This window comes from Salvia hispanica, chromosome 1 (assembly GCF_029641045.1).
Source record: "Salvia hispanica isolate PSC_SH4W2 chromosome 1, Shi_PSC_v1, whole genome shotgun sequence".
Taxonomy (NCBI): Eukaryota; Viridiplantae; Streptophyta; class Magnoliopsida; order Lamiales; family Lamiaceae; genus Salvia; species Salvia hispanica.
The window spans coordinates 46,941,751-46,969,228 of record NC_142692.1 but is presented as its reverse complement, the minus strand read 5'-3'; the positions used below and the strand labels follow the sequence as shown (position 1 = coordinate 46,969,228).

General features: G+C 34.5%; 3 protein-coding genes and 1 non-coding gene across 9 annotated transcripts; 1 reads left to right on the top strand and 3 right to left on the bottom strand.

Annotated features, from left to right (window-relative positions):
• Positions 1 to 4,922: 4,922 nt before the first annotated feature.
• LOC148933976 (bifunctional dihydrofolate reductase-thymidylate synthase 1-like) lies at positions 4,923 to 9,231 on the bottom strand. Of its 5 annotated transcripts, none has more exons than XM_089062232.1 (12): positions 9,042 to 9,231; positions 8,589 to 8,640; positions 7,779 to 8,340; positions 7,276 to 7,681; positions 7,123 to 7,167; positions 6,898 to 6,963; positions 6,523 to 6,584; positions 6,092 to 6,166; positions 5,846 to 6,011; positions 5,543 to 5,666; positions 5,327 to 5,433; positions 4,923 to 5,160 (listed from the first exon to the last, which is right to left on the bottom strand). In XM_089062232.1, exons 2-12 carry the CDS (start codon positions 8,635 to 8,637, stop codon positions 5,050 to 5,052), a joined length of 1,773 nt encoding a protein of 590 aa, XP_088918358.1. In that variant the 5' UTR covers positions 8,638 to 8,640; positions 9,042 to 9,231; the 3' UTR covers positions 4,923 to 5,049. The 5 variants fall into 5 exon arrangements, with proteins under 5 accessions (XP_088918358.1, XP_088918361.1, XP_088918366.1 ...); XM_089062235.1 differs by having other exon boundaries at positions 7,779 to 8,338; positions 8,582 to 8,640; positions 9,042 to 9,230; XM_089062240.1 differs by lacking the exon at positions 9,042 to 9,231 and adding an exon at positions 8,838 to 8,887 and having other exon boundaries at positions 7,779 to 8,338; positions 8,582 to 8,640.
• A 5,152-nt stretch (positions 9,232 to 14,383) lies between these two features.
• On the top strand, positions 14,384 to 16,545 carry LOC148933975 (GDP-mannose transporter GONST3-like). 2 transcript variants are annotated; one of them, XM_089062223.1, is made up of 3 exons: positions 14,384 to 14,581; positions 14,647 to 14,732; positions 15,044 to 16,545. In XM_089062223.1, exon 3 carries the CDS (start codon positions 15,061 to 15,063, stop codon positions 16,165 to 16,167), a length of 1,107 nt encoding a protein of 368 aa, XP_088918349.1. In that variant the 5' UTR covers positions 14,384 to 14,581; positions 14,647 to 14,732; positions 15,044 to 15,060; the 3' UTR covers positions 16,168 to 16,545. The 2 variants fall into 2 exon arrangements, with proteins under 2 accessions (XP_088918349.1, XP_088918347.1); XM_089062221.1 differs by lacking the exon at positions 14,647 to 14,732 and having other exon boundaries at positions 14,385 to 14,581.
• A 355-nt stretch (positions 16,546 to 16,900) lies between these two features.
• On the bottom strand, positions 16,901 to 20,586 carry LOC148933974 (bifunctional nuclease 2-like). Its single transcript, XM_089062227.1, has 11 exons — positions 20,272 to 20,586; positions 19,454 to 19,750; positions 19,030 to 19,200; positions 18,888 to 18,937; positions 18,749 to 18,805; positions 18,610 to 18,675; positions 18,414 to 18,488; positions 18,044 to 18,162; positions 17,523 to 17,614; positions 17,201 to 17,287; positions 16,901 to 17,132 (listed from the first exon to the last, which is right to left on the bottom strand). The coding sequence occupies exons 2-10, from the start codon at positions 19,740 to 19,742 to the stop codon at positions 17,235 to 17,237; spliced, it is 972 nt and encodes a 323-aa protein (XP_088918353.1). The 5' UTR covers positions 19,743 to 19,750; positions 20,272 to 20,586; the 3' UTR covers positions 16,901 to 17,132; positions 17,201 to 17,234.
• Positions 20,587 to 23,318: 2,732 nt separating this feature from the next.
• LOC148933973 (U6 spliceosomal RNA) lies at positions 23,319 to 23,421 on the bottom strand. The gene has a single exon (XR_016134830.1). It is a non-coding gene; the product is annotated as a U6 spliceosomal RNA (small nuclear RNA).
• Between the last annotated feature and the right edge of the window lie 4,057 nt (positions 23,422 to 27,478).

Below are 27,478 nucleotides of genomic sequence, written 5' to 3'. Positions count from 1 at the left end.
TATTTTCACAAGCAGCATTAAGTGTGACCAATCCGCTTGTAGCTTTTCTAATTACATATGAAATATATATACATGAGTTGTGATCAATGTCGAACCAATTTTAAAGATCGAACTAAAGATCAAATCTGGGCCAGTAAATCTAGTTTTTTTGATGAGATGTGCTGCATGTGAAAATTTTTTCTGCTTAATTACTAGTCCATTTTACTTCATTGTATAGGTTTATTACTTCATTCTGTACCTAATACCTTGAAACTACAACATGTTTTTACTTGCTTCCAGTAGGTTTTGAAATGATTCAACATATGTTTCATTCAAATTCATTGACGTGGGTTTTTGCTTGATTAACATTTAAAAATGCAATTTATTCAAGTGAGTTTATTACTTCATTCAGGAACGTTATTACTTCATTGGATAAGATTTTTACTTCATTCCAGTAGGACTTCAAATGCTTCTACACATACTTCATTCCAATAATTTATTACATTATTCCATGTGTTTATTAAACCAATATTAGCGTCATGGCGGTGGTGATAGATATTGTAGAGAGAAAGAACGGCACGCGACGGCGAAACCACATTTACGTACTGGAATGAAGTAAAAACCTACTGGAATGAAGTAAAAACCTACTAGAATGAAGTAATATATTCTAGAACTAAATCTTCGTAACATGTTAGTATGACTTATTTACCTTCGGATGAATTAAAATAGGCTCGTGGAAGGCAAAAATAATTTATAAATTTCTGTATCTTATCCATAAAAAACTAGATCTAAAAGCCCAAATTTGATAAGGTTCGATAGTTCAATCTTTAGAAGTGGATTTGTGGATAACGTGACTCATATATACATTGCCTAAGACATAGAAATATTACTACAAATCTACAATATTAGCAGTGATATTGCTATTATCACACAAAAATTGTAAACACCCACACGCAAACGTAATTTAAGAGTTACTACTATATATTCTTGAGATTAAAAAAAATTATCTACTATAGTAGTATGATGTGATCATAAGATTTGTCGATAGAGTGAGAGAGATTGTGATTAGTTTTGTGACCCTCCAGAATGGTTTAGTTGCATGGTCTTTTTTAAGTCAATAAAATTCCCTAAAAACCAGTTTTTTTTATTAATATTTGTTTCGACGATGTGTGTTTATAAATTGGTTGACTAGTTAAGTCATCAAAAGTATACCTTACAAAATATTGCATTTGCCAGCTCCATAATATTGAGGTGGTTTGACGCCAGTCACATCGATCACTCATCTCTTTTTTAACTTGATTAATTAATATAATTTGATTAAGTTAATTGATAAATACTCATGATTATTAATAATGAATTTAAATACAGAATATAAATATTTATTGTAATTATGTAAATCTATCTTACATCATGAAGGTATATTAGTATATACTAATAATTGTTACCCTGCACGATACTAATTCTGTTGCATATTATACTATATATCTTCGTGTTGAGTTTGGTGATGACAACAAATGATATATAGCTTTGGTGCCCACCATCCAGACATTATTCAAAATTCAGTAATTGCTGATAAAAATTTTTTGCCAAACTCCATTTCTTGTACTGGAAATAGGACTCAAAATTTTAAATTATAAATAAATAATTTGTACTTTGTTGAATACAGCAAACAACTCAATTCATTGACCGGTTTCAATTTTAAAAAATAAAACAAACAATCTACCATACATACATATAACTATACATAATGTTCTCCAGTCAGCAAACATAAAAATATATGTAAAATTTTAACTTATTTATGTGTAATATTAGGTATAAAAAGGGATTATATCCAAATTGGGGAACATATAAAACCAAAACGTTAAATTAACAAAAAGAGAAAAATCGAAATTGAAGTGCCATCAAACGACAAAAACTTTAGTATACTTTTGCATATAAAATTCCCATCAAATGGATAAATGCCAGCTGCTGGATTGGATTGTTCCTTTGTTCTTTTTTTGCTTTGCTTGATATAATAGTAACAAATTTAATAATTAAATATTTAAATCTGTCCCTAGTTACAACATATATCTATCAATCGTAATACTTAAGTAATTAATTAATGTCAATTCATACTCGCATTTGGAAGAATTCTATTTAATCATAAAATCATTAAGTTCGGAATTTCCTCTGTAATTGAAGGAGTGGTATTTTTTATACTTGACATACATTATTGCATTATAATTAAGAGTAATATTTACAATAGAGAGGGAGGAGTTGAGGTTGGCATACACCTTAAAAGGAATTTTAATATTGTTTACTCTTTAGTAGGCCATGATGAAATTGTTAACTACCCAAATAGTGGTACTACTATTATTGCATTTTGATGGCAAATGGATGTTAGGATATGGAGTAAATCATAAAGCTATTTTTTGCCCAACCATACCGTAGAAAAACCATGGATATAGTAAATTTTGTTTGGGCTACTTTACTACTAGTAGTCTTTAAACATGTTGGTTTATTGTAAAAAAAACTAAAAATTAAGCTTTGCTAAAATATGATGACATTGTAGCATTAAATTCTAAAGATACATTTTTAGCAAAATCAACTATGGTAAAAACAAAATAAAATATTACTATATGCTTATATATGGTATTCGAACTACTTGAGTCTTGAAGCATTCATCCAATAAAGAGATTCATTGTATGAATTAATTCTACCTCATATCAATTTAAATTCTTATTTAAACCCCATCCATATATTTTTCCAAATATCAAAATAATTCCTGGTAGCATGTCAAGATTTATTCTGGCGCCGTCGCATTTGTTTGAGGGAGACTCGACAAAATAAATATGCAAAATTCAAATCATTTATTTCGATGAATTATTAACAAATTTGTAGACTTTTAGTGGAGAGATTGATAAGTAATCACTCTATTTTTTTACCTTTTCGGTTTAAAACACGTTTTTATATTTAATGAATAAAAAAATATGAATGCCCTTTTGTATTAATTTGTTTTCTTATAAAGAAGCAATTCAAGTTCCATTTTATAAGGAAAAAAGAATATTTATTTATTTTCTAGAGCTGCGCAAAAGTATATATACAAGCTATAAAAATCCCATAGATCTAAAACAGCTCAATTCATTTAGGGACATTGAGTGTGTCCAGCTTCAAAATTAAAATTGTGTGTGGTCTTGAAATTGAAAGAAACTTTATTATAATAACTAATAAATTTAATGGAAGCCCCTAATATTATTACTATATTTATTGTCACACGCTTCAACTTACCATCAAAGTTATAAATAAACGTTAGTACAACATAAAAAACTAGACTATATATTAGAGGAAATTATTGTTTCAACGACCTGAAATCAGTTTTGGCTTTTGATATGTATGAGCACATTTATATGTTCGATCGACAACCAGAGTATATGTTTCACTTAATCAAAAATATTGTTTATGTATAGCAACTCTGACTTAAGTGTTAATGTAAAAAATATTACTACTATAAAGTATTTTTAACCCACCAAAATTTACTGTGAAAAATAGGAAAAATACCATCGATACCCCAACAGTATATTTTATTTCACAAATGAGTATGTAAATTACGGAGTACAAATTAATACCCACAATATCATTAACTTTTTTGAAAGGAAAATTGTTATATATATTTATTATTCTTTTTAAATCTTGGATTAATGGGTATGGCTTATAGTTTTTGACGTGGTCATGATGTTTCATAGATTGTAGGGGTAATGGGTAAGTTAAGATATAAGCAATTTGCCATTTAAGATGGAGGTGAACATTTTAATGGGAATGCCATTGAGAAGTTACTCATGGAATTTAATTTCAAGTGTTATAGAGTCTGCACTGGTCAGTTATTTTTTTATTTTTTGAAATGATGTAAATTGCACCTTACTAACATTGATTGCAATAATAGGAATTTCTGCTTTTCCGTTGTGTTTTAGCTTATTTATTATTTGTATTCAATGAATGGTAGATATATTTTACCTAAATTACAACTACAAATAAGGAATTTTTCCGTTTTAAAATAACAAAAATAATATATATATCTAGATATACCGTGCATATACTTCCATTACTCCATTTATTCATCAATCCCCAATTATATTTAGTAATCAATAATTAAAATTTTTGAAATTAAGTAATCATAATTAAGAATTAATTAAGTTAGATGCACCGGACTCTGGAGAAAGCATCTTTGAAGTAAGTAATGAAGCCGGCTATGTTGAATGACTTTGTGTGATATTCTTCGTTTTGTTGTTACATGGTTTTTTTTATGTGCTAATTATTTAATTCAAAAGTAGTATTTGTTTTAATATATCCATTATTTAATCTAACTATGATAGTGAATCCAGTGTATCTTGTTTCCAATGAAATTGACGGTAAAACATCACTATCACTCAAACTAAATATCTTGTCAAATATATAAACAAAATGATACAGTATTATTGTTTGATTTTGATAGCTAATTAAAATTTTATTTCATTTTCTCGAAACAAACGGTAATGGACCTTTAAATACAACTAGATGGGTCAATATGATAGTTGTTGCTATCCATTTAATTAAAATATACAGAAAATCTAGTCGAGCTCATACAACTTTTTATTGCAGTCGTTTTTCCTTGACTTTAATTTGTATTTTATTCTTTTAATATAGGAGCATGAGAGATTAAACCTATGGCTTGATTTGGCATTTTGTTACGCAAATCAAATTCGTTTTTAGTTTCATGATTTGTTGAGAAGAAGTAGAATTTTATTTGAAGATTTTCTTAATTACTAAACTCAAACAGCATCGTTTCAATTGCTACATAATTGTCTAGAGATATTTTCCTATATGACTAGCTCACTTATTTGAAATTCAAATGAAATTGCTTTTGATTATGATTGTATCCATATTCAGATTTGTAAGTGCAGCTAGAATTGTTCACACATTTGGATGAATTGAGGAAGTGAGTGATCATAGATAGCATCAGTAAAACATAGTTGGGTAGTCAATACTACTATTACAATGAAGCACATAACAAGGTGTGTGGACAAGACATAATCAGCTGCAACTTTAATAATTTCTTTACACTGCCATTTTCATTTCTATCTTCTGGTGAGGCTCATAATTTCTAAGCTCAAAATCAGCTGCAACAAATGAATCAATCTCCTTTTTCTCTGGGTTGATCTTCAGTATCTGTTTTCATATCAAAACACAATACCAAGTTACAGAGCAGTGATAAATAAATAGTTATTGCATTTGCCAACGATTTCATTAAATAAATCTGAGCTGCTGCTAATCATGTAGTAATAAGTTACCAACAGATCTAGAATAACTGTGGCAGAACTGATGTGATACTTACCGGGAAAGGCCTCGGAAGTTTGTTAAGTTGGTCCTGCAGAGGGCTGATATGAGTCTTATAAACATGAGCATCTCCAATGACATGAACAAAATCGCCAGGAACAAGATCTGTGGAGATAGAATACATAATATAAGAAAATCACATGTAGAGTAAGATGATCTCATGTGTAGTAGTAAAAGATTTGAATCCTACTAATATTTAAAAGTAAATACATACCACAAACGTGAGCGAGCATGCATGTCAGCAGAGCATAGGATGCAATGTTAAATGGCACCCCAAGACCCATATCAGCAGAGCGTTGATACATCTGACATGATAGCTCACCGTTGGCTACATAAAACTGCAAGTAAGTCAGGTTAGAAGTATCAAATGGAAAGCAATAGCACAAAACTTGATAAAATTGTTCCTTGTTTTATTAGTACTACTCTATTCATGACTCTGGAAAATTTTCTATTAACTTTTCTAAAAGATCAATTTAAATATGGAAGCGGCAAACTAGAAGAGATGAAGGGGTGATACTTGACTAAACATGTGGCAAGGCGGTAAGGCCATCAACTTAAGATCAGAAGGATTCCATGCAGAAAGAATAATACGCCTGTCATCTGGTTTATTCTTAATCTTATTAATCACATCTTGCAACTGATCAAACCCTTGCCCTGTATAGTCTGCATGCATATTGGTGTACCTGCAATATGAAAAATCCTTAATTGTAGGGAAGGCAATATATTTTGTTTCTTCGCTTATTATGCCCGGTTATGTACTAACCTAGCACCAAAATGTCTCCACTGGAAACCATATACCGGTCCCAAATCTCCCTCTTCCCTGTCTGTCAAATCAATACTGGAGAATACAATCAAATATTCTTTCATCAGATTGAGCACATCCAAAAATGGATTTCAAACCTTCACATGAATTTGCTTTTTTATTAATTCTTACAAATCATTTACTACTTAGCAATGGCAGTCATAGGAGATTGGGCCAATTTGTGATTTTGGTCAAAACTAGGAGACCATAAATGCCATAATTTATTTATTTATTTCCTGGGGAGTTAAATTGAGCGAACCAACCGGCCAAGATTGCAAAAATTCAATAATATGGTTAAATTGCAATTCTCTTTTAAGATTGTGAATTCGTAGCATGCTTTTGGAATTATTGGCTATTTAGCCTCTATATCGAAATTTCGAAGCTGTAAATACCTGTCGAGGTATTCTCTAGATGCATTGCCATCCCATATGTGTATCCCTTTTTCTTGTAGAATCTATATTAAAGGGCATTAAGTTAGAATCAAATAAACAATGCATATATACAATACACATAAGAATAAGATAAAGACGAAAAAACATATAAGAATTTGTAATACTACCAACTCTACAAGTAACGCAATTTGAAAAGAAAAGGTATGTAAGTGCCGCACAAATTCTGTTCAAGGAAATTACAAGAGACGAGAACTTGTCAGAAAGAATTTTGCTAGTTAAATTTGTAAGCATACAACTATTGCTTCTAATAATACTAAATTACAAATTTACTCAGATAAATTTGGTGCAAGGAATACATAAACTAGTTGAATGTACCTTAGCATTTGTTGAACCACTTATAAACCACAAAAGCTCTTCAACAACTCCACGCCAGAAAACCCTCTTTACACCAAGATTACAGTCATTCACCACCACAAGAACAGGAAGGAAATGTTAATTGTTGTTTGCAGCACATATACAAAATTTTATAGTACTAAGCTGTGGAACCACTGAATCATTTCAAATAAACTAGGCCAGTGGGGATATATTTCACAAGGATACCTTTGTTGTAAGAAGAGGGAAAGATTTCCGCAGGTTAAAGCGCATCTGAAAATTTTACAACACAACTATTAGGAAGGGCTGCATTAAGCAAAAATTAAAATGAAGGGACGAATTAATATTTCTAAATATAGTCCGTTTAAGTTTACAACATACCTGGCAGCCAAATTTTGAAAGAGTGCCAGTCCCAGTGCGGTCATCCTTTTTGTTCCCATTAGAAAGAATATCTTGAACCAGTCTCAAATAGAGAAACTCTTCATGTTTCTCAAAAATAATCTTCGGAAGCACAGAGAAATCTGAAAGTTTGGGCTTTATGGAATGTGAGGAACTATTGCCATTGCAATTCATATCATGTCCACACTCGGCAGGTTTCCTATTCGAAGTTTTTAGTCGCACATATGTTGCAAAACAGTAATTGATCCCATTCTCCTCAATGGGGAAGGATGAGTACCATGGCTGGTAAACTGATGTATCAATAGGAGGTATAAATGTGTCACATTCAAAATGACTCTTGATTTCAGTTATGTGGATAGCATCACAATCCTCGGCATTAAGGGTTTCCCTGCACCAGTACTCATAAAATTTTCCCTTCCATTGCATACAGATATACAACAATTGAAAATTAAAAAAGAAAAAAAAGTAAGACAGTGATATTATACCTCAAAATCTGGCCACCTCCTATCAGGAAAACCTTCTCTATGGACGAACCATAGGGGGGCTCTCCCAACAATTTCAAAGCTGATGAAACACTTCCACATAAAATAACATTATCAGAACCAGCAGCAATATCAGAATTTCCAGAACGCGTCAGCACAACATTGAGACGACCAGGCAAAGGTCGAAATTTTTGGGGAATACTTTCCCAAGTTTTCCTCCCCATAATCACAGCATTTTTCTTATTGGAATCTGATGTATTCATGGTGATATCTTTGAAAAGTTTAAGATCATCAGGCAATCGCCATGGCAAGTTACCATCTTTCCCGATACCCATATCTTGAGTTGCAGCCACCACTACCTGATAAGTCCTATGGGAAACTGGCGTAGCATTCACCTCACCACTAGCGGTGCATTCTTTTGAATTTGAATCCCCACCCATCACTAAATATGCTGAACAGAATCTTTGCCCAGTAAACCGTTTACGAGCTTCAAGAGACCGCAAGATCAATGAATGTGATGCCAAAGTAAATATACTACTCGGAAAAGTGTAGTCTACTGCAGCCTGCAAATTCATTAAAAGAAACATCTTTCAAACAGACCCAAATTTATGGTTGAATTAGTTCAGTAGAATTAGTTGTATTTGAGTTGTAGGACTAGTAATATGTTCTAACAATCAAAAACAAAACTACTAGTATTTGATTGCTGAATTTGTCACATCGAACATCTGAAATAGTACATCAACAAGCAGATGAGAAATAGAACAAAAAAACAAGTAACAAACTAACGGAAATCGAGCAGCAATGACCTTTCCTTTTTGCAGAACAACGCAATTGGAATTCTGGCGCAGCAACAGGAAATCATTTTCTGAAAATTAGGGTTGCATTTCAGTAGGCTAATATGGATCTGGGGCGAAATGAAGCTTAAAAGCGGGAAAAGATGGAAGAAATTGCAATTTTGACGCTTTCCCGCCAAAAACAATCCCTATCACATTATCCACCTAAAAGTTATACTGTTGCATGTCAAAACTTGTCAATAATTTCTGATAGAATTTTTAGTCTTACTGATAAGTTGATACCGCCGAATTGATAACAGCAAAAGACGAGTATTTGGAACATCAATTATATATATATGCTCCCAAATGCAAACACCAATTATTATTCCCACCACTTTAGCCGTATGTATATATGTGTGTGCTGACAAAACACATTAGAATCAATTGCCCAGAATCGCTGTAAATTTAAATCCTTCTCAATAGAATTTCGTACCTCCGCACCGATTTGATGAAACGAGCTAGGGCGAAGAGCGACGAAAAGTGGAAGTGGAGGTGCTAAAGAGTGGAGGCGGAGGCGGCGAAGTGGAGGGTGGAGGGCCGGAGGCGGCGTGGAGTGTGAGAATTTGAGAGAGCAGATTGAGTTTTGGGGGTGGAGCGCAGAGTCGTTGGAGGGAGCATATTGAAATTATAGAGAAATTGGGTTAAAGGGTAGTTTGGTTAATTTGTAATTATTGGGAGGGAAATAATAAGAAAATTGAAGAATATAAATATAAAAAGATAGAAAATTATTATTCTGAAAAATTCGCAGGTCTCGAATCTATATTCTGAAAAATCGGCGAATTTAATCTTTAAGCTTGAAAGGTCAGCGAATTGAGACTCGTATTCTGAAATTTCTCATCTGAGACGGCTCGTGTTGGCGATAAATGGATATGCGCAGACTGCAAGAAGTAGCGACGTGACAACAACGTTAAGATGCGATAGGCGGAGGTCAGCGAGTAGGAGTCGTGGGAAGGAAGCGCTGAGAATGGAAGAAGAAAGAGAAGGGGAAGGAGTTGCAGACATAGTCGGGTCGGATGACGACGGCAAAATAAGAGGGTTCAGAATTGCTTAGCATCATTTAACAATTTATAACAAATTTGAAATGAGATTATATCCTTTTTCTTCTACATTATTCAATTAAATCATTACATCCACTATATTATATTTTAAAACTACATATAAAAGTAGAATTCATATTCTATTAACTCATTTTTTTTTGAATTTTTCTTCATATAAAATCAAAATGAGATTATAAAGAGCTGGGGCGGACATACACAGTGCCTTGGGAGACCCACATAACCCCCAAGAATTTATATTATCAATACTATATTTATACTACAAATTACTAATTCACTTGGTAGCGCATTGGCAAGCTACCTCACCTGCTACCCACTTTGCTTGAGTTCAAATCCTTTCAACTTTCAAGCACAATTCAGATTTTGTCACTTTAATTTGTATTTTTATGATGTTTTTTTATTTTTTCTTACCGCTATTATGCACAAAAAATTCATGTTTAATAAGTAATACTTATTTAATTAATTTATTTTAAATTTATTCATAATTGAAATTTCATTTTTCTTTTAGCTATTTTTTGTGATATTTTTCTATTTTTCTGCAACTTTTATACACGAAAATTTTCGTGTTATATTAATTAATTAATTTATTTCAAATTCATTCATAATTGCTATATTAAATATACACATATTTAAGTTTCCATATCATTTAATTATTTTATCTCATTACCCTTCTTCATCACATCTTAATAATGTCGCATTTTTTTGCTACGCCACTATAAAAAAGTACCATGACTAGTTACTATATAATTGGACCTCCCAACATTAAAATCATGCGTCCGCCACTGCTCGAGAGTATTACTCTTTGTCCTTGCTTATATGAGATATTTTTATTTTGGTATGTGAATTTAGTTGATGGAATATACTAGTACTCTAGTCAATTTTAAATAATAAAGTATAAGAAAAAATAAAATAAAAATAAAATAGAATAAATTAATGGAGAGGAAAATAGGAAAGATAAAAGTTTGATGAATTGAAAGCACTTCATATAATCTAAACACTCTCAAGCTTATGAGGCTCTACCATATGCTGCTAAGTGCTCGGCGTTCAATATTCTCCGCCATCGCAACCTATTTACGAATAATTCCATATAAATTAAAGAGTTGAACTATAAAAATGGTTCATGGACTATAGGTTTATCTCGCCTATAGTCCCTGTACTTTAAAAATATTGTCACACATCTCTGGACTAAGGGTTTATCTCGAAAATGGTCATTTTTCACTGTTTTCGGTCAAAAATACCCTTTTCGGGGGTTTTGGACAATTTGGTCATTTTACACTTTTAACAGTTTAAATCTGATATTATTTCAGTTATGTACTAAATCTGATATTATTTCAAAATTATCATTCTTCTTCCCTTTTGCCATCCTTCACTTTATTTCTTTATTTCAATATTAGATTTAATTTTACAAAATTAAATTTTAAATATCAATAAATTTTTTTAAATATAGAAATTATTAAATAACAAAAATTAATAATCATAATCAATATTTGATAGTGTCTAATATTTAATCAATAAGGTATGACAACGCCTTAGTTTTAATCAATATATATTTAATAGCTTTTATCATAAATAGATCATATAACACGATTTATTATTAAATAAATATGCATCTAATGTAAGATTAATATAATTTTTGTTTATTAATTTGAAAACAACTAAAATTTACTAGAAAATTTCAACAAAAATATTCATACATGTAAATATAAATTTTTTAGTGCATAACTGAAATAATATCAGATTTAAAATGTTAAAAGTGTAAAAAGACCAAATCGCCAAAACCCCCCAAAAGGGTATTTTCGACCGAAAATAGAGAAAAATGACCATTTTCAAGATAAATCCTTAGTCCAAAGATGTTTGGCGATATTTTTAAATTCCAGGAACTATGGACGAGATAAACCCATAGTCCAAGGACCATTTTTGTAGTTCGCTCTAAATTAAAAACATACAATTTCATTAGTTAAAAGAGTGAACTACAAAAATAGTCCCTGGACCATGCATTTATCTCGCCAATGAACTCTGGACTCTAAAAATATCCCCAGACAACCCTGGACTAAGCGTTTATCTCGAAAATGGTCATTTTTCACTGTTTCGTGACGAAAAAACCCTTTTAGAGGGTTTTGGAGGGTTTGAAGACGTGGCCACGGTTCGTAAAACCGCCGGTTCCGGTTCATGACATGCTTGAACCGTAACCGACCCGGCTATGACGGTTCCGGTTCCGGTTTAACCGGCGGTCACGGCGGTTCCGGTTCCGGTTAATAACGGCCGGTTTTTCGCCGGTTCCAGTTCATCCGGTTCGGTTCCGGTTTGTTTTTTTTTTTTTTTTTTTAAATCTTATAGTTATTACTTCTAAATTCTATAGTACAATCCAAAGAGAAATTGATAACGATAAAGAATTGCAATTTTATTGATTTGAAATTTTGAATGTAAATTTCTACAATACAATTACAAGTTACAACTTACAAGTTACAAAATACAACAATACAAGTATACAACTATACACTTGAATTTAAAATATAGATACAAAATTACAATTTAAAAAAAATATATTAAAAGTAAAGTTGAAACAATTAGAAAAAAAAAAAGAAAAAAAAGGAAAAGGACTTGAGCTCAACTTAAATTTAAATTTTGAAATTCAAATTTTGAAAACGGTCGGAACCGCCGGTTTTTGGTCAGAAACCGGCGGTTTTCTAACGGAACCGCCGGTTCGTGTCAGAAAAATGCCGGTTTCTGATCGAAAACCGGCGGTTTCCGACACCTTTTCAGGCCTACGCTGCAACCCTACGCCTGCAACCCTACCCCCGAACCGTCGGAAATCGGCGGTTTTGTGTCAGAAACCGGCGGTTTTGTGTCAGAAACCGCCGGTTTTTCGACACGAACCGCCGGTTTCTGACCGAAAATCGGCGGTTAACCGTCCTTTTCCGACCCTACCCCTACAACCCTACGAACCTACCGGCGATGACCATTTATTTTCGGTTAACCGGCGAACTGGTGGTTCCGAACCGGCGGTTAACCGCCGGCTACGGTTTCGAATTTTGTTGAACCGTAACCGAACCGTATGTCGAACCGTAACCGGATTTCGAACCGGAACCGTCGTCCGGTTCCGGTTCCGGTTCCGAACCGCCGATTCAAAACCGGCGGTTAACCGGTGGGCCGGTTTGGTTTGGCCATGTCTTTGAGCAATTTTGTCTTTTTACATTTTAAATCTGATATTATTTCAGTTTTGTACTAAATCTGATATTATTTCAAAATTATCATTCTTTTTCCCTTTTGTCATCCTTCGCTTTGTTTCTTTATTTCAATATTAGATTTAATTTTATAAAATTAAATTTTAAATTTTGATTTTTAAATATCAATAAATTTGATAGTGTCTAATATTTAATCAATATTTGATAGTGTCTAATTATTAAAATCACTATTAAACAACAAATTAATAGTTTTAGTCAATATTTGATAGTGTCTAATATTTAATCAATAAGGTAATAAGGTACGACGACGCCTTAGTTTTAATCATAAATAGATCATATAACACGATTTAATCGACTTCATAATATTTTTAGTCAAATTCTCCTATACATTAGATGCATATTTATTTTGGAATAAATCGTGTTATATGATCTATTTGTGATTAAAACTATTAAATATTGATTAAATCTAAGGTGTCGTCGTAACTTATTGATTATATATCAGACACTACCAAATATTGATTAAAACTATTAATTTGTTACTTAATCGTAATTTTAATAATTAAAAAATTTATTGATATTTAAAAATCAAAATTTAAAATTTAATTTTATAAAATTAAATCTAATATTGAAATAAAGAAACAAAGCGAAGGATGACAAAAGGGAAGAAGAATGATAATTTTGAAAAAATAATATCAGATTTAGTACATAACTGAAATAATATCAGATTTAAAATGTAAAAAGACCAAATTGCTCAAACCCTCCAAAACTCTCTAAAAGGGTATTTTTCGTCACGAAACAGTGAAAAAGGACCATTTTCAAGATAAACGCTTAGTCGAGGGTTGTCTGGGGATATTTTTAGAGTCCAGAGTTCATTGACGAGATAAATGCATAGTCCAGGGATTATTTTTATAGTTCACTCTAGTTAAAATAGTATGGTGTGAATTATCATTTCCGAACTAAATTAACATTCTACTATAGTTTTATCTGGCGATTCTGATCCTCTTCCACCTAAAAATATAAAAATTGCTTAGAATAAAGAAATTAATTTTGCAACGTAATGGCTTCACTCAACATAATTTTACACTTGAATTAAACTAAGAGTAACGATAAACAACTAAATTTTGTACAATCAAAATAAGATTATATTAGTAATTTTGATGTGTTAATTAAATATTAAAATAATAAATATAGTTAGTTAACAAATTAAAAACACACTATTAGTTTTTGGCCTCATTTTCAATTTTTTATTTTTATTTTTATATCTGAATTATTTCTCTATTATTTTTTAAATTTGAATTAAAATATGCATTAATTATATTTTATGATTCAGAAAAATTAAAAAAATTATAGACAAATACCATAATATTATGAACGTTTTCTATACTATATATATGTCTATACTTTTTTATTAAATACATAAATAAATTATATTTTTTTTCAAATAAACTAATTTTTGGCTGCACAAAATTTGGCTGCGTTTATTGTTAAACTAAATCTGACGCATTCAATAAATAAAACACCAGACCTCAAAGGAAATAAATAAAAAAATGGAGTAAATCATATGCTCACACTCATCTTTCACTCTACCACCGCCGACGCATCAGCCCCTTCTTCTTCCATATCCTCGGCCGACCGACCAGCACATCAGCTCCCCCGCCGCTTCAGCCGTGGACTATTGTTCTCCGTATTCTTCTCAGCAACATCCAGAAGCCTTAATTCTATTTGTTCATCAGGTCAATTTTTCTTCACCGATGTTGCATCTTCTTCTCCGTTGCTGATTTTATTCTTCCTATTTCAGTCCACGAGTTGTTGGATATTTTAGTGAGATCTGCAAGCTTGCTCATTTTTCCTGAATTGGAATTTATGGATCTGAGAATTGGAATTGTAAGATTCGTGAGATATTGAAATCTGATTTTAAACTGTTCGATTTTTTTGAGTAATGCATATAGGTGGAAGCTTTGTTATGGACTGGGAATCAATCTATACATGTATATAAAAGAAACCGGTGAACTGGTAGAAATAAGAAATTGTAAATTATAGTACATGTATTTAGAGCCCAAATCTTAAGTTCCAATGCTTTATCTCATGTGAATTCAATGCAGTTGAAAAATGAGAAATGCTGCCAAACTGTGTTCAATACAGCATATAGATACAGATTGGCTTACAATTACTATTTTTTTCCCCTTATTTTTCAGTAGTACATTGAGATGCGATGACTGGTAATATGGAAAATTCTAAAGAAGGAGATGCTTCATCTGATGCTAAATCAAGTTGGGGTTGGTATAGCAGCTTACTCCAGCAAGCATCGGTTTATGGAATTGCAGGGGGTTACTGTCTCTCTGCTTCATTACTGTCGATCATCAATAAATGGGCAGTGATGAAGTTCCCATACCCGGGAGCTCTAACTGCATTGCAGTATTTGACAAGTGCTGTTGGAGTTTTAATCTTCGGGCAGCTTAAGTTGCTGGAGCACGACAAGCTTGATCTTGTTACCATGTGGCGGTTTCTGCCTGCTGCATTTATATTCTATCTGTCTTTGTTTACCAACAGCGAGCTCCTGCTTCATGCCAATGTTGATACCTTTATTGTGTTCCGCTCAGTTGTGCCCATATTCGTTGCCATTGGTGAGACCCTCTTCTTGCACCAGCCGTGGCCAGCACTCAAGACATGGTTTTCCCTCACCACTATCTTTGCTGGGAGTGTGCTCTATGTCATGACCGATTATCAGTTCTCTGTCAAAGCTTATAGCTGGGCTGTGGCTTACTTGGTGAGCATGTCCATAGATTTTGTTTACATCAAGCATGTAGTTATGACGATTGGCCTCAACACATGGGGGCTTGTGCTGTACAACAATCTTGAGGCTTTGATGCTGTTTCCTTTGGAGCTGCTCATAATGGGAGAACTGAAGAAGATAGAGCATGAGATCACAGATGAGTCAGATTGGTATTCATTTGGGGTGGTCTTGCCCGTAGGGCTTTCGTGCCTATTTGGCTTGGCGATCTCCTTCTTTGGCTTCTCCTGCCGCAAAGCAATCTCAGCTACAGGATTCACTGTTCTTGGCATTGTCAACAAACTGCTGACAGTGGTGATAAATCTCATCATCTGGGATAAGCACTCAACTCTTGTGGGAACTATCGGCCTCTTGATTTGCATGGGTGGCGGCATAATGTACCAACGCTCGACTAGTGGTAAGCCTAAACCTGCAACAGAAGCTCAGAAGATTGATGAGGAACAGCAGAAGCTACTTGAAATGCAAAATATTGCTGAAAATGGTGAGGTTGGAGGTGCAGTTACACAAGTAGGAGATGGAAAATCATAGATCATATTAATGCCTATTTTACTCATTACCAGCATTGTCTTCCTATTTTCCTATTTGATGTTGGTCAGGGAGACTATGGAGATACTGCTTATCGGAGAAATATGGCTGTTAAAACAGTAGCTCTGCACAAACACCCACGGCTCCAAGGAAAGAGGAGGCTACCGACATTTTTTTAGATATTCCATTTTTTTGTATTGTAGTATCATCTTGCTGTATTCTGATTACGAAATGGTCGTATGGAAATGTTACATGACAACAAGTTTAGTATTTTTTCTCTCTTTCTCTGCATTCTAAAAGTAACATTAAAATGTTTGAGAACCTTGGCCTAAATGGGGCTTATGTTACATAGTTGGAAATAAACACTGGAATTGATCTTAACTGTTCAATATTTGAGCTTTCATTTACAATTCAAATGAGTGTGATAGTGTCGCACAAGCTGGTTCGGGGCTGACAAGTTATGAGCCCTGATAGGGTGAAACCAGTCGTTGGCCTGGATGGCTTCATGACAACAATGCTTAAGAAGCCGATGAAGCGCAATTTATTGGTAATACACTTCCTCCCGACCCAAATGGCTCCAAGAATACGATGCAGACGTTTATATTCGTTGATTTAGTAGTCGTCATTAGCAAATAAAAAACAAGTCTCGAAAATGCTTCACATTTACATACGCACATTTTCTTTGTCCTATGATGCTTTTGTTTTGATACGAATAAAAATGGTAACAATACTATCATTTGCAACTAAAAAAAGTCGTGATACAATTCCAATCTCGTACCTTAGTCATATCCCCATTCATCAAATACAAGATCTGTTGAAAGATTCAGCATTTAAATACATATAGTTCATCTATACATTATCACATATGTATATACATGGCATGGCCGCCATTTTACAGATTATTTACTAAAATGACTGATACTGATTCTTATGTACAAAGGCATCCATCTCCATGCAGCGCCTCAAACCTGAAGAACCAAGAATTACTTACTTCCCAGTAGCAGAGAAAACATTAAATCAGTCCACAAACACATACCTAAAGTCGACCACAATGCAGCACAGCTCAGATGTTATGTCCAATTCCTCTTGGAACGAAGCCGTGTGAGCTTGTCCCTCCATAAAGCTGAGTTGGGACGAGAAATTGATCATTAACAAAAAATGTACTATGTGAAGTACGTAATATAATATGCCCACGACTATAATACACCATTCCAGTGATGCTACCCAGTGATATGTTCGTTCCAACAGCGCATGTAGAAAAGTGTGCTCTAGTCACCACTCATCAAGTTTTCGGGGGAAAGACTAACTACATAATAACAGTTTACCAGATTTAACACTTGTGATACTGAAAATAATACCTGCATCTCTATAACGTTCCTCAACTGCAGCAATCAGCATGTTCCTTACCAAGTCGAACTCCTTTGTTTCCATGCATGGTTGGCCAGTAGGTCTGGATCAATGATAACACATTCGGATCTTTAAAATCATTTTTTCTCTACATAGATGACTCATATATGATTACATCAGATCATATGCATGTCTACCCATTTCACACTCCAAATGACAACAGTTATTCAGAAGAAATTAAATTCGTTATTGCCGGTCCCTAGATTGATACTTCCTCAGTGCCACTCAAGATGTCCACATTCTTGAGTGGCACAAGATTTTAGGAAGAGTTGTTAGGTGGAGTAAGTAGAGAGAATAAGGTAGTTGAATATTTTAATGAGGAGAGAGTGATTTATTTTCAAATATGGAAAGTGGACATCATGAGTGGGAGTCGGACAAACTAAAAGGGAAAGGTGGACATCTTGAGTGGGACGGAGGGAGTAGTTCTTATCAAATTTTGCAGGATAAAAATCTTATAGGATATCTCCATTACCTGTCCAGTTCAGTAAACAGAGGGCCATCCGAAGAGGGACTCTGCACCATCAACTTTGCAGACTCAACAACCCTCATGCCATCACTGTACGCCAGAAACTTGTTTACTTGTATTGGCACCTGAGAACCACATCATTTCAAATTTCAAAACCCTGATGGCATAACTCATTGCATAATCCATATCTTTTAGCGTAATTAAATTTTCACATTTATTGCCTCTAAACTTAAACATGTTTTACGTGAAACTGGCAGAATTTATAATGGCTCTTTTACAAGTCACAAACTTGAAATGGTGTATAATCTGTATATCATAAGAAGGCCATATGCTGTAACATCAGCTCTGATCTTGGCAGTGGGCTCTACATTATTACCTTGCATCTTACTGCGATGTTAATGGCATCGGATGGCCGCAGGTCAAAGCTAATAGATTCTGCTTCACCACCCAACTTCAATTGACAGAGAAAAGTTGTCAGAGGACAATCATGAATAACAATGATCTCTATTTCATCAACGAGTTCACCCATGTTATACATTTTCTTAAGTCTTACGGAAACAGGATGCACATACCTTGACAAGGTGTAGCTCAGCAAAATATGCTTCATGCACCCTTTTGGTGACACGAACAAGTTTCACCTACAAATAAATAGACAGATTATTTGAAAAACTGAAGCGTCGGTATAGAAGAAAGTGTGTATCAGAAACTCACTGTATAGCCCATCTTCTCGATCATATCATTCACAACTTGGTACATTGTAGGCCTAGCCTGAATACATTGAAAGAATAAAATATTTTAACAAACATTCATTAACACAATAAATGAATTGGAATAGGCAAAAATAGCTTACTATTTGGACATTGCGCACAGCTGCCATAAGAAGCACGCTTGGCATCTCCACTGCAGGAAAGGACAGAAGAGCAAGAATAAGGACATAATAGATGAACCAAGTTCAGGTCTATCAGAAAATTGAGATAATATCATGCACATACAAACAATTATTGGAAGAAGAAGCCCTGTCCCATCTTCCATCTTCAGTACAATTGCAGGATGCGGAGCATAATCTGGCAGATGACCTCCCAGAGGATTGTTATGGACACATTTTAGCTGCCTACCATCTCTCATCTTGATCATGAAACCATCTCGGCCACTTCGCACCTCAACTATATCAAACAATCAACATACACAATGAGTTACAATCTTTCATGAGTACAATAACTTATAGCTGCCTTATGAGAGAAATCCCACAAAAGTTCACATCATAAGAATGATCATCATTAAAAAATTTGACATTTAAAAAGTTGAACCAATGCTAACAAAAGCATTGCTACTAGCTTACAGTTTCATGTGCTACATCATCAACAAGTCCATTCATGCCTCATCCATCGGAAAACATAGCATGACAATACTACTTACCAGCTTCAACCACACTTGAATTCACATAATCAGCGTCGTTCTCACTGGAATTCCCAGCCATGCTACCATTCCCATTTGATGATGAACTGAAACTACACTGTGCTGTTCTGCACTTCCTCGAATGCTTCCAGTAACCCGCATTACCCCTGCAGTAGCCAAGCCCTCTGAGCCCCAAGAATCCACTTTTAATCAGTTTAGCTTTCAGTAAGGGTGAATTAACAGCCACTGAAGGTCCTGTTTGCTTTGCTCGGACTACAGGGCTAACAACTGGGCCTTGTAGAGAAGCCATCGTAATTTCTTCACAAAGCATAAGAAATAATTGAATTAAAACATAAGCACAATATGTGAATCTAATGAGATTCAAAGCTATGTAATACTACTCCCCATAAACAACTTCCACTGATTCTAGACAGTTTTTACTACATTTTAGAATTATTTTATTAATTCCCCAAATAGGCACATTTCAGGGAGAATAATCATTTGCGCCTGATATGCTGAAAAACAACAATTAAGTACTACGGGATCATATATGATGACTTAACAATTTTACCTCAAATCGCTAAAGACAAAATATCAGCAGCACAAACTACAAAAATTCAGAACACACAACAAAAGCAAAATCTTCCCTTTTTCACTGTCATTAAATAAAAAACGTCATCCAATACCGAATTAAGCCCAGAAAGTTTTATCAAGTCAAAAGACATAATGTTAATCAATCATAAGGTAACTTTTTAGTGCTCACTTTCTCTCACTATCAGAAAATTATTGACCCGGAAATCAATTATTCGATGAAATAGCGAAATTCCCTATGACCACACCTGAAAATATCACCGATTCTTCTTAGAAAACTGGAATAGTTATTAGGAGCAGAAACCCAGAAAATAGGGTGCTGAATCCCCGTAAATTCCCAATCCTGAATCAGAATTGGAGAAACATATTGATTTGAAGAGCAATAATGGAAGAGATTAGAGGGGAGTGGAGAGTAATGGATAGGTAACAACCGACACGAAGTCTGGATAAATGAAAAGGATCAAATTGTGTGAGAGAGAAGAATAAGATAAGGGATTCTTCCTTGTCATAAATGTATACACAATTATAGAGAGAGGAAGAGAGAGAGAGATTATACTCTATAGATTAGTGGAGTGTGCGATATTTTGCAAAGTGAACCATCTGTTTGGATACACATTTTCGAGAGTGACATTTTTGTAACCCTCCCACTGATTTTTGGCTAATTTGCTTCTCCGAATTTGAATTACTTTATTTTCTAAAAATTGTCATCAACTAGCGATAATACTGATTAAATATTCAACTTATTGAGGTCCTTACAAAATGGGTTGGATGATAAACTCTATCGCCGAAAAATTTACATGTAATTTTTAGAATTTTTATTAAGTAAAAACATGTTATTTTATGTCGGATGAATCAATTTCTATCGCATGTAATTTTTAGAATTTTTTTATGAAGTATAACTGTACATAACGATGTTATTTTATGTTGGATAAATCAATTTAAATCTGAACTATATCTGGAATCAATTTAAACTTGAATTATATTTGGAAAAGTTCACATTGGAGCAGTGGCGGATCCAAAACTTTTAATCTGGGGATACGAATTCTACGAAAAATAATTATATTATATAAGGGTTATTAAAAATAATATAAAAAATAGTAGCATAACAAAACTATTTATTTGTAAAAAAAACACAAAACAATATAAGAAAAATAGCAAACTATTTAATTTTGAACTTTAAATAAGCATTAAAAATATAACTGAAATAAAGCATATATATATATACCTAATCTTTGAAAGAAATCAAATTCATAGTAGTACTTACTATAAACGTTATAATTGAAATAAAAAAATAAAATGCAATACATACCTAATCTTTGAAAAAGAAAATAGATTAACTGAATTTTCAAATTTTATATCATATTAAGAATATATTTCAGATTATACTTAGTAAAAATGCAATAAAAAACTATATAGAGATAAAATAAATTGCAATAGATCATTTATAAATATTCTAGGCTAATTAAATTTTCAATTTTATAGCACATTAAGAATAAACTTCAAATTAAAGTAAAAAATATAAAAAAAAACTATCTAGAAATAGAAGTAAAATCAAATAGATCACTGAGACAAATAAAATAAAATAATCGAACCCCTATATGTCTAATAGTAAAAGGAAAAGCATAGCATTTAGAAGTAATATGCATTAAAAGGAATGAATACCAACTGCTCAACCACCAGACCACAAAAACTTTTATGAATACTACTACAATAATACCTTAAAAAAATATTTGGGGGTACAGTGGTACCCCCTTCCGATGTGGCTCCGCCACTGATTGGGAGTGTAAAACACATCTCATATCGGATTGCATAAATGAGTGGAGTTGCAAGCGATATATATATCCCAACTTTATTTGTAAGAGGTATTTTGGGAAGTTTTCTTATAGCAAAATCGTAAGGATTTTATCCAAAGCGGACAATATCATATTGATGTGGAATTCAGGTGTGCACTGCCAAACCCTCTTTAGTGGTGGTATCAGAGTCCTGGTTCGGGGTTGGGCCTACGTGGCTCAGGGTTCGGGGATTGTTTGCACGTTCTCCGATGTTTCTGCATGGTCTCGACTGAGACATGTGTGGTCTTGGTGTTCTCCAATGTTTTTGCATGATCTTAGCTAAGACCTGTGGTGACTTGAGACATGTGTGGTCTTGGTGTTTTCCGATGTTTCTGCGTGGTCTCGACTGAACCTGTGGTGACACTAGGGGTGACAAATCGTGCGTGTTGTGTCGTTATCGTGTCGACACGATAACGACACGACACGATATCAACAAACACGAACACGAACCCGACCCGCTACCCTCAGACACGAACACGACACGAACCCATTAACGACACGAATAACTTCGAGTCAACACGACACGATAACAACACAAATATGACACGACACAATAACGACACTATAATAATAATATTATAATATATAAATGTTATTTCTAATATTAAATTTTAAATTTTAAATTTTAATTTTCAAATTTTAAATATTTAAAATAAATAAAATAATAATAATATTATAATATATTAATATTATTTCTTAACGTGTAACACAAACACGACACGAACACGACACGAAGTTTTCGTGTCGTTACCGTCTCGACATGATAAGGACACGAACCTAGTAAGCTTTGATACATACCCATTAATTTCGTGTGGGTTCGTGTCGTGTTATCGTGTCGTGCCAAAAATTGTCAGCCTTAGGTGACATGAGACATGTGTGGTCTTGGTGTTCTCTGATGTTTCTGCACAGCCTCGATTAAGACTAGTGGTGACCCGAGACATGTGCAGTCTTGGTTTGAGGGGAGGTTCATTGGGTCGTAAATCACATCCTCGAATAATGGGTAGAATTGCAAGCTATATAAATGAGTTACCTCCATCTTGTCTAAGATGATATACATTTCTTAATTGGCACGGGATATTAGAAGTTGGTTAATGTGGTTAATTAAAGAGAGAAATAGTGAGTGTAAGTATTAAATAGAGAGAGAAAAAGTGTTGGATATTTAATAGGAGAAAGAAAAATGTAGTTGTGTGTATTAATTGGAGAAAGAAAGTTACTAAAAATAGAAATGTATTATCTTAGTTGGAACGCGTGGAGTTAAGACTTTTTGGGAAGCTTCCCTAAAATCAAATCATGAAAACTTTGCTAAAAGCGAACAATATCATACTAATATGAAATTGAAGTGAGTATCGCTGAACCCTCAAAATTGCAATAATTTGTTTTAACTTAGCAGATCTTCCAGTAAGCCAAAGTCTTCAAGAGCAAAATATTAAGAAAAGAAAACTTAAATACACTGAGGAAATAGTATAATAATATACCATTTCTCGATTTATACGTATCATCCTTGCGTAGGGGTCATGCTAATCTTCTCTGTATTATTCCAATTTTATCGGATGTCCCCGAAAGGACGAAATAGTACAGTACTCCATCCATCCATGAATAAGAGTCCTATTTCTACCCGGCACATGTTTTAAGAATTGTTAAAAAAAGTGGGTGGAAGAAAGTTAGTGGAATAGGAGTCCCACTTGTATATATTATTTTGAAATGATATGTGAGTGAAATGAGTTAGTGGAATATGGAGTCTCTTTACCATTTATGGTAATTATGAACCGAGACTTCTACTCGTAGACGGATTAAAATAAAAAAAATGAGACTCTTTTTCATGGACGGAGGGAGTAATATGTCATTGCACTGCACTCAAAATAATTATAAAGGATTCCCACTAAAAATAATCATAAAGGGGTTCGTTCCCATTCAATTCATTGTCGGATGCTCCATCAAAGAAAGACAAAAGGGTAATGCATAAACAAAGGCATTGTATGCATGACTCTAACCATATTATGTTTATTGGACGAGTGATCATGGTCACTTGCAGTAACTTAGATTTGCGTAGTTAGCGTTCTCAATTGGTAAGTAAAGTGATATCCGTTAGGTACATACATGTAATTCTCGATATCCGTTATCTATTTTAACACCCCGAAAGCAATCTAACGATTCTAACCAAACAAGAAAAAAAAATAAATGAGAAAATGGACAGTTTATTCGATTTATGAGTAACCAAACTAGCCCTCTAGGGGAAAGTGTATTACTTACTCTCTCCGTCCACAAAAAATAGGGCACATTTGCCATTTTTGGTTGTCCATGAAAAATATAGCACATTCAAGAAAGGAAAGTTTTCAACAACTTTTCTCTTACTTTTTTTATCTTCTCTTTTACTCCTCCGTCTCAAGATAAGCAAGCTATTTCCTTTTTTGACATTCTCTCTCTTACTTTTTTTTCTCTATTTTATTAACTCTGTTACTTTATCCACTTTCCACTTTATTAACAAAATCCCATTTTCTTAAATTCCGTGCCGAAAAGTTTTAGCTCACTTATGTTGGGATGAAGGGAATACTAATAATATACAATAAGTCTATGCAACCAAATTTTGTACAACCAAAAATTGGTTTATTTGAGAGAAAAAGTAATTTATATATACATTTAATTAAAAAATATAGACACACATATAGTATAGGGAACGTGCATAATATTACGGTATTTGTGTATAATTTTTAAATTTTTTTTGAACCATAAAATGTAATTAATGCATACTTTAATTCAAATTTAAAAAATAATAGAGAAATAATTCAAATATAAAAATAAAAAATTGAAAATGAGACCAAAGACTAATAAATTATTTTTAATTTGTTAACTAACTATATTTATTATTTTAATATTTAATTAACACATCAAAATAGCTAATATAATCTTGTTTTGGTGGTATAAAATTTGGTTGTTTATCATTGCTCATATAATCCCACATTCCACTAACACTACTTCTTTCTTACTTTTTTTCCTTTCTCTCTTACTTTACCAATTCTATGTTAAAATTTGTGCCATTCACAAAATGCTCTATTTTTCGTGGACGGAGGGAGTATAAGAGCACTCCCAATGGGCTCGGCGTTAAACTCGGCGATTTTTCGCCGGCCAATGGGACGATTTCGGCGAATTCTCGGCGTTATTCCTCCCGAATTAACGCCAACCGGCGATCCATCGCCGAAACATCGCCGCCCACTGTGGGCGTGATTCGGCGATGTTCGGCGATAATTTTTTTTTTTTTTTAAAACGGCTATATCTATAATTCCACCACTATAAATACTTCCTCTTCCCCCTCCATTCATCACACACAATTTTCTCAATTTTTCAATCTCTTATCTCAATCTTCAAAATTATGAGCTCTAGTAGGAAAAATTCTCGAAAAAGTAAGGGTAAGGGCAAAGAGTCGAGTTCGCAAATTCCCAACACTGATGAAGCAAATGAGCAGTGGATGAGCTCGTTGTTGTCGATGGGTTCTCCTCCCGGCCAATATCCATATGCGGGTCCGTCCCCATTGCAGACTCCTACGCCACGCAGACTTTCTCCGTACTTCCAGTCTGCCCTCAGCATGCCCTCTCCAGCCGACGATGTATATCGCCCCCAGATAGTCACATCGTTGTTCGACACCCCTGGATCAACCCCAGGCGACGAAGAATCTCAGGCCGCGACGTACACAACGGATCCGACACTCAGCACGGACGACTACGAGGTGGAAGAAACGCCCGCCGAGCCGCCTTCCAGGAGCGGGAAGGAGAAGGCGCCGGCGTCGACGGCTGCGACTGATACGGCTTCCGATGAGAAGCCGAAGCGCAAGGACTACTTACACTCTCGAAGAGTCCGAGCTGATAGCCAACTGCTGGGCGGACACGACGCAAGACCCGGTGCGCAGCAACTACCGGACTGAGATCATGTTCTGGGCGCAGGTTACGGAGAAGTACACGACCAACAAGACTGCCTCGATGAAGGACCATGGCAGTGAGGCGATCCGCCGGCATTGGGAGCGCCTCATGAGGGACTGCGCCCATTTCAACGGTATATATTCTAACTTGATGACGAACATGACGAGTGGCCAGAACGAGCACATGGTCAGAGATGAGGCCATCCGGATGTATAGTGGCCAGTTATTGTCGAAGGGCTTCAAGTATTGGAAAATCTATGATAGGCTGAAGGATCTCCCCAAATTCCGGACGGAGATGCACAGCGCGCTGCACGGGAAATCGGTGCGCTCGCGACTTAGCGGTGCGGAGAGTGAGGGCAGCGCGATCCCCATCGACTTGTCTGAGGATGGTCCGCACGAGCGCCCTGTGGGAGCGAAGAAGGCGAAGGGGAGGCGGAAGGGGAAGGGCACATCGTCAGATGCCCAGTCGGAATCCCCGTTCTTACAACAAGCCACGTTCTCTTCCAATGCCGCCACTCTGGCGCAGTTGTACACGCTGTACTTCACCGACGGCGGAACCCCAGAAGAGAAGCAGTCCCTCTGGTCGACCATCCAAAATATGAAGATCAAGATGGACCTCTCGCCGGACGCTCCTCCCTCTTAGTTTTTTAAATCCTTGTTTTTTATGGTTTTTTATTTGTAGTTTTTTTTTCTCGTTGTATTATATTTTTCAATGACTAATACAACGACGAATTGTTCATTTATAAATCTATTTATTAAACACATTTGTAGGGAAAATTAAATAATATTAAAAATGATGATGTAAAAATGAAATGTTGAGTTAGGGAGAAATAAGGGAGAAACCATTGGAGCAGTTGGCTAAAAGTTGGCTAAAAATTGGGGATAAATTTTGGTGCTGATGTGGCGCTGATGTGGCAGGAGTTAGGGAGAAATAAGGGAGTTTTTAGGGAGAGCATTGGGAGTGCTCTAATGCATTAGAGCATCAACAACGCGTCTCGATGCGGTCTCTATCTCGTCCCGGGGAGACGAGCTGACATCGAGACGGCGATGCAGGATGCATCTCGTCCCGCGTCTCGCGCGGAAGAGGAGGTTGGCGAGCTGTCTCGCCACGCGCCATGGCGACGTGGCGCTCTCCCATTTGTCAGTGACACCCACTCGCCGGCACGCGAGTGGGCGTCGTTTTATATCCGTTTAAATTGTTTTTTTTTAATTCAGAAAAAATTCAAAAATAAAAATTAAGAAAATCCCAAAAATTATACTAGCCATTTATAGCTGTTTTTTTTTTCAAATTTTTAATTTTTTTTCAATTTTTTTAAGCCTCCAATCACTTCTATAAATACCAAATCATTCCTACAAATTATCCACCATAAAAAAAAATCTCTATTCTCACTCAAACATTTTACATTCTTCATCTCAAAACATTGTTCTTCTCCTAAATTTAATCCATTCATGGATCCATTTGAGCAAATGCGTTGAATATTTGGGCAAAATTTGGCAACCGTTAGATGATCGTCGCTAGAGAACTCCTTCTTCTGCTTCTTTGCCTCCATTTTTTTATGATTTGAGTTTTGGGATTTTGAATTTAAGTGTGCAGTTTTTAATTTCTAGTATTTTAAATTATGTCTTTTTTTATTTTTTTAGGATTTTAAATTGTAATTTCCTTTTATTTAATAAAATGTGATTTTATTAATTGAATTTGTTGGAAATAAAAAA